Source organism: Lutjanus erythropterus, chromosome 9 (genome assembly GCF_056507025.1).
Source record: "Lutjanus erythropterus isolate fLutEry1 chromosome 9, fLutEry1.hap2, whole genome shotgun sequence".
NCBI classification, from domain to species: domain Eukaryota; kingdom Metazoa; phylum Chordata; class Actinopteri; order Lutjaniformes; family Lutjanidae; genus Lutjanus; species Lutjanus erythropterus.
Window position 1 is genome coordinate 33,643,629 of NC_139325.1, and position 13,316 is coordinate 33,656,944.

At 39.5% G+C, this 13,316-nt stretch overlaps 1 protein-coding gene across 10 annotated transcripts in view; it reads right to left on the bottom strand.

The window, feature by feature from the left end:
* Positions 1-7,344: 7,344 nt before the first annotated feature.
* Positions 7,345-13,316, bottom strand: part of fam131bb (family with sequence similarity 131 member Bb) — a 64,609-nt gene continuing 58,637 nt past the window's right edge. For all 10 annotated transcript variants that reach the window (XM_084727236.1, XM_084727237.1, XM_084727235.1 and 7 more), the window contains 3 exons: positions 12,901-13,211; positions 11,328-11,594; positions 7,345-8,705 (listed from right to left, as the gene is read on the bottom strand). In XM_084727236.1, the coding sequence (XP_084583362.1) occupies positions 8,496-8,705; positions 11,328-11,594; positions 12,901-13,211 (788 nt within the window). In that variant the 3' untranslated portion in view covers positions 7,345-8,495. The remainder of the gene's footprint in view (positions 8,706-11,327; positions 11,595-12,900; positions 13,212-13,316) is intronic.

Sequence of the window (13,316 nt, forward strand, 5' to 3'; positions counted from 1 at the left end):
GTATTTATGCACAGCGCAGGTTATTAGGGAAATGCTAAAGTAAGCATTCTAACATGCTGACATTTATATAATGTCATGTTTACTATGTTCACAGTTCTAGTTTAGTACGTTAGCCTGCTAACATTTGCTAATTAGCACTAAACACAAAGAACAGTTGAGGCTGAAGGGAATCTATTGCAAGATGCTGCGTTCAGATGAAGGAAACCAGAGAAGAAGGAAGGGTCATCATATCATTACATTACATTACATCATTCTAGGCTCTGCTCTGTGCCAGACCTTAGTGCCAGTTCAACTGAAGTTTATTAGAGATGCATGAAGAAGCACACTGAAACCCGACATATCTGTCATACGATCTTTGATGAAAACATGTCTCTTACAAATGAAAAAACACACTTTAGAGAATAACGCAGACTGATTTTTCCAAATGTGTGCTTGTGTTTATTTGCTGTTGGTTTCCAAATAGCATGACTGATTATAGGAGATTGCATCTCCTATAAGCTTCAATAGAACTGACATCAAAGTCTGGCACTAACCAGAGCCAGAATGTTGGTTTATGATGTAATGACCCTTCCTTCTTTTTAAGTTTCCTTGGTTCTGACTCAGTCAAGTCCTCGTGAAAAAATGCACCCATCCTATGCATATGGAAGATGTTAGCCTTCAGGATTTTCTGCAAGAAATACTTGTGTCAGAAATAGGGCTGGGTATTGATACTCAAAACCTTTAAGGTATTGACTGAAATAACCTGGTACCAAGTGGTATCGAAAGTTATGCAGTCACCTGCATTCAATTCTTTTTATACCCAACTTTAGAAAAAAAGATGTTTGCATGGATTTGTTCACAGCCAATCATTGCAAGCAATCTTCAGTTTAATGTGGCGTGTGATTGGCCCATTACTGCAGCTACAGCTAGCAGCTACATACAGTCTGCGGTGGTGAAGCTGAGCGTGGTGAATTTGACGGAGTTGGCATTTCAGCTTGGTGAAATGCTACCAAGATGTTCTCAAGAATGGAAGTTAAAAAAAGGAATCAAATGAAGTTCTCTATTAGTACTGATATCACCTAAACTAGTATTGATACTGGCATCATATTTTTTGAACAATAGCCAGAAAGTCCAGCAAGCTTTCTGCCAGAAAGGGTTTAGGAACTCAGGTTAGAAAGTATAAAGGGCGATGAAGTCCCTGCCAGGAGCAAGTAGTGGAGGATGAATGGGAGACTGAGGTCTGAGTATAAGGTGAAACTTATTGTTGTTGACTTATTATCTTCACTTTTTACCGTTTTCAATTTTCTGGCATATTTTGGTTAGATTTAGGCAACAAAAACTACTTGGGTAGGTTTAGGGAAACACAGTGGTTTAGGTTAAAATAAACGATTAAAAAAGGGCTTTCTGGGAGAAAGCGATGGTAGAAAGCCCTGAAGCCTTTCTGACAGAAAGCGATGGCAAAAAGTCCTGAAGGGGCTTCTCCCATGTGTCCACCTCACTGAGCAGAAAAAAAATTAACATGATCTTCAGGCGAAACAGTTGATAGGCATTACTGCTTGACCACAATGTAAACATCACCCTGCTCACTTTGCAGTGTCCCATCAAATACATGGAAGCACACATTCCTGGTCGATTAATTTGTAACACGAAAGCTGAATTTCTTTACTCTTTAGCTGCAATCATGGTGACGAAAGTTGAAAAAGAGTTGTAGATAGAGCTGTAAAATCCTGTCCGAGCTTTATAAACCACAGTGCAGTGTTTTGGCATCTGATAAGCCTTCAAATTCATACATCTGTTACTCAAAAGGGCTTTTTACATATCTTTAGCCCAGAGCTGTCCTTAGCCTCAGAGTCACCCCTTGTCACACACACATTGTTAATCCAGAGTTAACCTAAACCCAGGCTATATGATTCACACTACTCCGTTTCACTCTGGCACTTCTAGCCCTGTGTTTAAATTATTTTCTTCCCTTTTCATTTCTTAAACTAGCAGAACCAGCCAGCTGAGGTCCGGATTGGCCCACTTTGGAATGATGCAGTGTGAAAGTGGTGAGAGAAAAGGCCTTTAGAGATCCTCACTTGATAATATCATCTCACCTGTTCATGAAGCATCCCTCCCCACCAACACAGACCCTTTAACTGTTTTAATGTCTGTTTTTAGTTTTTCAGTTTCAGATCATAAACAGCTAATTAAAGGGATAGTTTGGATTATTTGCTGTTGTGTTGTAGGAGGTACTTATCCATAGTCAGCGTGTTATACGGTAGATAGTTAGCACAGAAGCTAAGCTATGAATTGCTGTGGACAGGGTCAGCAGCAAAATATATTTAAGCCACGTTAACAAGGTCCACCTCAAAATAAACAGGACGTTCGCTAGATTTGGAATATTTTCGCCACTTTACTTTCCCGCCAGACAACCTTTACCAACGAAAAAAAACCCACCTTTACACAAGCCAAATATTGCTCTCTCCAAACTGACCAAACTGCATAGAAAAAAAATCAATAATTTTACCACACAAAACATGATAGTTGTTGGGTCTGCTGTCTCGATCTGTTAGTGTGTTTGTATCACTGTGTGACTTGGGTGTTTTAAAAGGATAGTTTAGATTGCCCAAAGCCACACAACAACACAAACAAACTCGCAGAATAGACCAGCAACTCCTGTGTTCTGTGTTCTGTAAAATGACTGATTTTGCCTATGGAGTTTGGTTGGTTTGGAGAGAGCAATATTTGGCCTATATAACAGCGGTTTCCCGTCAGAAAAGACTGACTGACAGCAAGGTAAAGCAGTGAAAATACTTTAAATTTAGAATAAACTTAAACTGACATGACTTTTTTTTAGATGGATCTTTTTTAAGTGGCTAAAATGCCCTCTGTTGCTGACCTTGTTCACTGTGCTGATGCTGCCCTCTGCTTCTCCAAAGCGGGAGCGTGTCGACCGCTCCCACAGCCCGACTTCAAATAATCTGAATTATCCCTTTAAATGTTTGATCTGAATGTCGTGCTAAAAGAAAAGTCAGAAAATCACCAAAGTTTTTTGAATTAATCCTGAAGGAGACATTAATTTAATGGTAATCCATTCAATAATTGTTGCAACATTTCAGTCTGAATCAAAGTGGAGGTGTGTCAGGTAAATAAAATCACTCCATCATTGATATTCAGTGATCGTGTTCCAACATTCAGGCTTGAAAAGAGAATAACTCTGAGCTTCAGAACATTTTTGTGCTGTGAAGGTCAGCAGTGTGTTTCAGTCTTTGATTCCTTTGTGGGCTTGAACAAATAAGCAGCGAGTCCCTACAGAGGAGGCCTGTTTCTGAGAATTTGTCATTAATATTCTCCTGGCATAAAATCCCTGATAAAGACTGGAGAGGAATGTTTTTGGAAAAGCATGACAGGCTGGATTACCGTGCTGCCAGGTCCTCAGTGACTGCTGTTTTGTCTGACAAGCACCGTTAGTTGGCCAGAGACACCGGCTGCCACCAAACACAGTTACAAAAAAGAAAAAAAAAAAGAAGACATATCACATGTGTTAAAGCTCCAGAGAGAGAAAGGGGTGAACGTGTGAGAGTCTAATTATTTACACCCTGGAAAAGATATCCACACGTGTGCACAAGAAAAGCCATTTGTTGGTTTGTTTATTTGCTCTTTCTCCACCAGAGGAAAAGAAGAGGAGACAGGTAAAGGAAGTGGAGGAGGAGAAGGAAGTGGAGGAGGAGGGGAGGTGTGGGAGGAGGTTCTGTCGTGCAGGAAAAAGAGGGGAAAGGAAAAGAGAAACAGGAAGAAACAGAGAGCTGTTGAGAGGAGAAGGGGGACCCCGTGGAAGAACCGTCCTGTGACAAACCGTCCAACAAGCATGCATAGGTGTGAGTGTCATGAGTGCACACTGGTATCACCAGTCACACTGCCTCAGTTCAAACAAATAAATCCAATTTTATACAGACTTTTACAGAAGCCATCCAATTTTTTACAGCGTTTTTTTACAGCGGTTAGTTTTTTTTTTTTTGCCACACATTTCCAAATTATATCTTACGTTACATATGTCTGATTGCCTCATATCCCCTTTGGTTGATGTGGAAACTTGTTTTTCTTTTTTCTTTTTTTTTTTTTTCAGGCAGTGATTCTTCCAACAAGACAGCAGCAGACAACTTACTGTACACTGACAGACAGACGAACAGACGGACACAAATATACAGAACAGATACAAAGAGATAGAAAGAGAGAGAAGGAGAAAGGCAGAGGACCAGAAGCAGATTTTTGAGCGTCATGCCTGCAGACAAAGCTCCCCGTAACTCTTGGAAGATGGCAGTAGAATCATACAAAAAGAGGAACTCAACTGCAAACCGGTCGCTTAACAAAGATGTGATCAGTAAACCTTAACATCCACAGAAATATATTTGGCTTCTTGTTATTAGTTTATTCATTCATTGAGATTTTGATAAACAAAACAAAACAAAAAAAAGCAATAAAATAACCCAAATCGAAGCAGTTTCTTTTCATCCTTCCTTATAGATCTTTATAAACTAATATCTCTTTTTGGCCAAATTAGCCTGCAGTTTTTTTTGCCATTAACAAACATAAAAATCAACAGTCTTTGGACCAGTTCAGTGTTTCTTTTGGTCTTTGGATTTTCCTTTCCTTTCCTTTTCCTTTTATTTTCATGGTCAAAAAGGGATGAGTGAAATTTAACTAATGGTTTGATTTTAATTTTTTATTAGTTCTTTTACTGTTCAAAGAGAATTAAAGGGAAGATCAGCTCAAATTAAATTACACCATTCAGAATTTTCTCAGAAAAACAAACAGTAAAATTTCACATGGTTATGAGGGCCAGTGTGAACAGGACTCCACTGAAACTTTAAGCAAACCTGTTAAAGAGACTAAAATATGTGAGGACATCTTGTATGGCATAATGTAACTTAAGCGGACTTTCCCTTTAATTTTCTATTATGGACATGGTCTTCTTTTGGTGACATCACATAAAAACTTTATTGAATCATCATGTGCAACTTAATGTGAGAAATGATTGCTGTTATGCAGGTCTTTCATAATTTTTGGCTTCTCCAAACAGCTTTACTGTGCAAAAAAAAGTTGAGAAAACTTACAATTACAAGGCAGCTGTCTTCACTACATTTTGAAGTTTTAAGTCAACTAAAAATGAGTTTAGCCAACAACTTTCTGTTGAGATAATTTTCATTTTTCTTTAGATAAACTTCTAAATCTGTATAACAGTATAACAAATGGGGTTCACAGCTCAATGTGAACAATTTTTAAAATACAGACTTTGTTGTTCCTGTGACTTAAAGATTCAAGTTTTTTTTTTTTTAATGAGAAAAGTAAATTATCTCAACAAAAGATTATGGGTCAGACAAACTGAAAAGTTTATTTTAAACCTGAAGAGTCTGTGTTTGACTTTAAACACAAAAAAAATGAAGACCATTTGAGTTTTTCAACTTTTTCTAGAACAGTGTAACAGTGGGAACAGATGTGCATCAAGCAGCGGCTTATTGACCAGGTTTTCACAGATCATTGGTTCACTGGACCGCAGTGAGATTTCAGTTAAGGCCTAAAATCATATCAGAAGACATTTCCAATTCCAGTTCAGCCTGGGCTAAACCAACGCTGTCCTACATTTTTTGCCCTGTCTTGTAAATGACCATGGTCTCAGAATATGAAAAAAACAGGCCTCTTTTTTCATGTCTGTTTTCCAGTGGTTGTATAATTTCCTATATAAAATAGAAAATTAACACTTGAACTGCGACGCAGCTTAGTTTACTGTTAGATTACCCTTTCCTGGTTTAAACTGAAAACCAACTCGACTCTTTAAAATGAAGTCAAATAACTTGTTTTTTTAACATTCGTTTCTGAAAAGAACATCAAAAGACCAAAATATACACTGACTCCACCACATCATGTCATTAAAGCAGAGAGTGACTCATAAAGAAAAAGACACTGCTCCCAGAAGGGTTAGTAGGTACCTACATGAAAGTATAGACTCTGTACAAGCTGTCACATTATTCCTCCCCACCAAGTAATTGTTCAATAAATAAATGAATATGTGCCACCTTGTAAAGACATTCTGTTTGCAGTTTTGAGCCCTCTCGTTTTATACAGGGGTCCTTGAAGTGAACTAAAACAAAAGATTTGTTAGAATAGAGAGCTGCCAAACTATCCATCTCAGATCTCTTCATAACAAGGTGTCAGGATGTGTTTTTCTCGGTGCAAAGTGCTCAAAACCACAGCGAAACGAGACTGCTTTACAACCATGACACCTATTCCAACTTATACTGGAAGGGATTTCAACAAGTCAGTAGAAAAATAAACATTGTCCCCAACATTGCATAAAGAAGCAATCAATAAATAAATTCATTCAAGTCAATAAACTGTATATTTTTTTTTGTTTGTTTTTATCTCGAAAGTTTCTCACACAATCATCAAAGTGAGAGGAGAAGGTGCTCCCCATCAGAGAAGAAGATGAAAACAGTGGTGGTGTGTTGTTGTAAAGTTCATCAGTGAGTCCACGTTCTTCACTTTTAATCCCCTCCTCGCTGGAAAACACCCTTTCTTCCTCAGGCAAAGGAAAAAAATAAATAAATAAAATAAATAAATAAATTAAAACATGCTCCTCAAACATCATCAATAATCACTATCACACTTCAGGCAGCTGCTTCACAGTAATCACGACAAGCAGGAAGACACCGATCAAGTGTTCAGTCCTAGTCTTCTGTCCTATTCCCTGATTGGCTGATTGAGCGGGCTGTAATTTCCCCCCGCATGAACTCAGACCTGCAACTGTTTCCCCGCACTGATGGACTCACCGGATAACTCCAGTTTGAGCGATCGGCTCTATTTATTTACAACACAGACATTCCTCTGTTTCATTTGTCTTTGTGTCGTGGTACTCGTGAGGAAAAGGAAAAAAAAAAAAAAAAATCAGGCCTAACGTGTGAGCTCAAGAGCTTGAATCCCAAAGTAAAGCGGGACTGAGAGGTGTAAAAAAATAAAGAAATCATACTGTACGAGAACAGTTGTGACTTTGAGTGAGAGGCGATTTTTTATATATAGTCAGACTATTTACATCTAGACGACAGAGCGGACACTGGTCTGTTGGCAAGCCAGTGTTTTGCCTGCCTATTGCTGGTTACAATTTAGATATTTGTGTGTGTGTGTGTGCGTGTGTGTATGTGTGTGAGCAAGCAGTGAATCAATTTCCAACATGTTTGAAAAGACTCGCTTGTTCATCTTTGTTTCTGTCCCACGTGGACGGCGAGGAGACATCATGTACTGCCATCTGTCTTCCAGTACATTCAAATAGTGGTTATCATCCTCAATTTATCGCGACTACGTCTACGGAACCAAGAAAAAAAAAAAAAAAAAAAAAAGCAGCTGAGGGTTCGTGTTGTTAAGTGGCTCGGTTTTGGTTGTCGGTGGTGCTGAAAAAGCTTTCAGAGTGGGAACTGGGTTAACGTCAACCGTCCGAAGGCAACCTCTGATCTGTTGGATTGCATCAGTGCAAAAAAGAGATTTCGCTTTATGCAGCTCTGTCTTTTTATTTCTCGCCGCTCACGCCCACCGCAGGCGGGTACTATGGTTCAGTGCAAAGTCTATACAGTGCTGTATAGTACAGGTACTCCATAGTGCTCTGAAGAAACATGCATACAGAGAGACAGAGTAGGAAGCACACTATCTTACAGTACAATCCTCATCTGTGCAGAGTTCAGGGTGTGCAGGACAGCAGGACACGCCTGTCCCTGGGTTGTGCCTCGGGCATCCTGGTGCCACAACATCAGTTTTATTTCAGAGGGTTAAATCTGCATTTCACTGAAATGCTGACATTTTCTGAGCCTACTTTAACTACACGTGAAACCGTCTGGGTTGCTGTCAGTAACTGTGAGTGTTCGATGTAACGGGGAAATTAATTTGATTAAACACTAATATGTTGAGTAACAGCTGTAAACAGAGTAGCTCTCCCAGAGGAAAACTGTTTTATCTTATCATACACTTATACATAGATTTTTGTCTTCTTTTTCTTTTTGCTTTATTACAAAATTATTCTTATTATAATGTTTTATTATATTAGATTTTCATTATTATTATAAGACGATGACAGGGTCGAGTTGCTTGTCTTCATAAAAAGCATGCATGTTTCCGTTCCCCTCCTCTTCAGCTCAGCTTCATCTCCCTGATGGAAACGTCTCCGTCAGTCGGTGCTCCTCCTCTTCCTCCTCCTCCTCCTCCTCCTCCTCTTCAGTCTCCCCGTCCACGCTCCTCTCGTCAGTTACCTTTGGGATGTAAGGCTTACAAAGAAATAGGTGTCCTTTGTTGCATCAGCTCTCATCTCAGTGTGAGTCCACTTCCAAAAAATCTGTTTCTCACCATTTCGTAGAATTCATCTCGCAACCAAAAAGTCGTGTTTTTGATACCTGAAAAGGAACAGATTAATAGATATATATTGTATTATTACGCTCATTCCTCGCTGACTCCCTGGTCAGTTTGTAATAAGGAGTCTCTTGACAGCGAGGAACTCAGTTGGTTGCCATGGAAGCAGCTGGCCCCTCCTCGTCCCTCTCCTCTAGCGTCTGCACAAGACCGGAGGTGACATCGGAGGCCTTCCGCTCTGTGATTGGCTCCGCCGGCGGTTGCCCCGGGCTACTGCCACCAGAGGCATCCCCTTGTTGCGTGGGCGGAGTCAACGTGGCCGACTCTGGCTCCATGCACAGTGTCACCTCTTCCTCCTGATGGGGACAGACGGAGCGAGACACGCACAGGAGGTTCAGTCAGCTCAGGTCACGGAAGCTGTTTAGCAGCGAGTTCATATCCATACGTTAAACTAAGAGCCCATATTTTCCAGGTTTTATCACATTACCTTCACATCTTATATTACAACTGTATTTCCATTAGTGCCAACTGACTTCCACACATTTACAGATTGATTTTCCACCTTACAGGCAACCAGCAGAGTGCAAGATCAATTTGGAAAGACTTTCCAGACTCGCTTGAAATGAGTAATCCATCACAGGTGACACTTTGTCGTCTGTGATGAAAATTTAGTGGCCATTATGGTTGCTTTGTTAAATCATAGTTACAAACTCTTTCTTGTTGGTTCGTGCAGAAAGCTGCTGAAAAGCTGCTGTGTCTGCAGGGGAGAAAGGTCTGGCTGCACACATCTCATCATTCTGCTTTAGAGGAAAAAAAAAAAAGGCTCTGAACTGTTTGCATTTCTTTAACCAAATCATAATCGTTCTGGGTGGCGCAAAGCCAAGGATGCGGTGATGGTGTCCCTGCAAAATAGTGCCGGGTGGAACTTGTTCTGGTGGAAAGTTTGCAAGTGTGGAGGTGAGTCCTCACATTGAAATGGCAAAATCCCAAGCAAAAGAAACTTTATAATAAGACTACCCTTATAAATGATTTATAAATGGTTAATATCAAGTTTATTCATTAGGTTAGAAACCCTTTATGAATCACTAATAAGCTGTTATGACAAATTAGATTAAACAGTGACCTGTTGCTTGCCAAATAATGAGCCCATTTTTATCTGTACTGTTAAACCTCAGATCTCATTGTTCAATTAGCTTCGTCTTTTCCATCAGCAGAATTTATACCTGTGAGCTTCATCACAGCATTTCTTAATAGTCCAGCAGTTTCATTTGACATCAAATTAACATATTAAATTATCAGCTGCATACACCAAGGCTCCAGCAATATTATTCATCTTGACATTTTCAGCATGCTAACAGCAGCTTTCCTCATTGTTAACACTGTAGTGTTGATATGACATATGCTATCAGGTTGTTATGCACAGTGGATATTAAAGTGTTACATTGTGAGGCTTATACTTAACAATAAGGCTCCCTTTGCCAGTTATAAATGTTATTAACTCATTGTTATGCTTAATTAGTAGTAACACTACATATGAATGCATGCAAACTGTGATATAACTTGTTTATAGTTGTTTATTAGTGATGTATAAAGGGACTTACAGCCTAATTAATAACCTAATAGAGTGCCAAAGTCTTCCAGTGGACCATCATGGGACCCAACTTTGAAAAAAAATTAACTGTAGTCAGTGGTCAGAGACCAATTAGTTTTTGATCCTGTTTGCCATGAATCACACATGTGCTGTTTGTCAATTTAAAAGATAATTATTCAGGTCAAGCGAGTCTAAGTTTTTCATAAAACTGCTGAAGTATCAGACTGTGAAGAAATGAAATCAGAAAGACTACACACCCAGAAGACACAAGAGTGACGTCAAGACTTTCACCCTCCAAAAGCTAAATGGCAGGTTTACACCTACAACATACATCCGGTGTATCAGACTACATTCATGGCCTTTATGTCTTTGTGGATTAAAGGGATAATCAAGTAATTTAATGTTATGCTTCCAGAAAGTTTAGGGACTCACAAGAAAAAGATTTAAAAAAGAATGGTCACAATCAAAGCAACAGAGGACTGAGATAAAATTTTTTAGTTCCTATAGGTCAAGCTTCAAAAGGCTGTCTGTAAACATCACCAGGATTATTTACCACCACACTCTGGAAAGCTCCCTGCAGAGCCACAAGACGTTTTACAACTGTTTTAACAGGTGGTTTAATGGGAGGAAATGTGTGAAGTGTCCCTTTAAAGACGCTGTTGGTCAACTCCACAAACTTCCCTGCAAAACCAATTAAAAAGGGTTTTCCATACAGTCCCTGTTCTTAAGTGACACTAACATCACTTAGAGGTGACTGGTTGTTCCCTGAACGTTGATGTTGTTATTGCTGCTGCAACTATGTGAAGACCTTTTTAATTATCATTTGATTTATTTGATAATTCTGTTCATTGTTTAGGCTTTTAAATGTGTGAAAAATACCCACCACATGTTTTCAGAGGCAAAGGAAGCCCAAAACTCAAACATATTTAATTTACAGATATAAATCAGAAAAACAGAAAATCCTCATATTTGCTTTGATTATTGCTCTGTTGATTGGTTCCTCCATCCCTTTGAAAAATAATCAATCTAAATGATTTGCAGTTAATGGAATAAATCCACCAGTGGGATCTCTTAAAGTGCTTGCTCAGCATTTCGCAGATCAAATAAAGGATTTCCATTTTCCTTTTTATTTATTTTTGTAAATCGTGTTTTTGTGCACTCCAGGCAGGGACTATCAGTCAAACTGGCGTTGGGTTGTTTTGATTAGATCGCTCAATTCTTTTAATTTTCATAAATCCTGTTTATTTGTGCACTCAGGGGAAAATCGATCCAACTACTGTCGGTTTATTCATTTTAAAAATGGTGTTTATCTGTCTGTGCAAACAAACTCTTCAAATATTAAACTGAAGATGTAATTTTATGTAATGTAACCCTGCGTTCACCTCACCTTGACCTCTTCTTCCTCCTCCTGCTGCTCCAGTAGCGGGGAGTGTTCCGTTCCCACCATCTCGTCTCCAGAGGGAACACACAGGCTCGGCTCCACCACCGCTGACACACCCATGTAGCCGCCAGCCTCCGTCTGATAGGCCTCCATCTGCCCCGTGTTCCACAGATCCACCAATGGCGGATGAGCGGGATGGACCAGACTGTGGATGGTGCTGTTGGGCGTCGCTTGCAAGGAGTGGTTGGCGCTGTGCAGCCGGTGCTCCAGTGACTACAGACAGGGCGAAGAGGAGGAAGAGTTAAGAGGCAGAGCTGAGATCAGTTGCTCGTTTGTTTGTCACCTCTTTTCCAGCTCGGGTCTATTTTCCATGTCAGAGGTGACACCGCGTTGAGCGGTTTGACAAAACGCACAAAGCCTCGTGTCAGCAGCCAAGAAAAAAGGATTAGGAAGGCAATACAGTTTACAGTACACCGCTTTCTGACTGTGCCAGTGATCAATACTGCTTTTCTTTGTGTACAAGAGAAGATATTCTGATGGATATATGAGACTGAGGTGTATCATTACAATTTGACTTCACTTTTCATGTCAGTTTCAAGCAAAGCACTGTTTAATCCAAGGTAAATATTACTTTCATATTATCAAGCCTTCCATTAGAAAGGATAGCTTACATATCAAAGCCTAACCAGCATATATTTGAGAGTATCTGGAGGTACTCCATTAATTGTGTTAAGAAATTTAGATCATCAGATGATCAATAACTAATTTCTGAGGACAATGCAGTTTTTCAGCTTGTAGAATTTGATTTTTCATCTAAAGACTTGGTATATATTGTATCTATTGCAATGAAAATGCTACAGTTTTTTGGGTTACCATTCAGTAATTTTATGTGGTGTTTACTGTATATTATTTGACTGAGAGGGGCTGTATTTCATGGTTTTAGATTTCTAAATACAACATAATGGGAAAAAAAAATATTCTCTACTGTAAATGCTGAATTATGTGCTTGCCTCAAGGCAAATTTAACATTTTAGCATTTTCATCACAGCTGCTGTGCTCTGACTCTTGAGGTTACACTTTCACTTAATTGGAATGAATTATGAACACATTAGTGTTCAGTTGGGGAAAAAGGTTCCCTATAATTATTATTACTACAACAGACTGTGGAAATCTCATTATTAATTTAGACTAACATATCAATTTCTTTCTGGGCAATTATATTTGTGTTTTGTTGGCCAACTTATAACAGCAATTGGGTGAAAAACAAGAGAAACTGAAAAAAGAAAGACAAGAAAAACATTGAATTTAGAATTTAGAACTGCTTTCTCTTGAATCAGTTTTTCCTTCTGTTTTTATTTTACATGTTTTTATTCTGTTTTGGTAATACACACCTTGCTTGTCATTTGTTCCAGTTCTACTATACTTATTATGTATTTGGTAATTTCTTTTGTTTTTAAAAGTTTATGCATTATTGGAGTGACTTAAAGCAACAATAAACATGTTCACATAAGAAATGTCAACTCCATCTAGTATCTCACAGAAGTTAGACCCAGTCACTCCCACAGGAGTGAGACTCCACCTGTTGCTGCTGATACTGCAGGAGCTGCTGTTGCTGGTAGTGCTGGATCTGTTGGATTTGCTGCAGCTGTTGTAGCTGACTCTGCTGCTGGAGGGTGAACTGCTGCTGCTGTTGCTGCGACAGGAAGTGAGCTGCCGCCTGCCCGTCATACCCGTCAGTCCCCATCATGTAGGAGCCAGCAGGGGGAGACGACACACCGGAGGGATCGTTGTTGATCGGCTCCCAGGCGTCAGAGGAGGAGAGGCAGTAGTGGCCCTGGGAGACGTATGTGTGAGGCCACACCTCTGCCGAGGAGTGGTGCAGTATCTGATCTGGAAAAAATGAAAAGGGCCGCAGCTGCTATTAGTGCACAACAGACTGAATCATCTTCATGATCTTCATAATAAAAAAACATAAAACTAGGGAAATCTTGATGC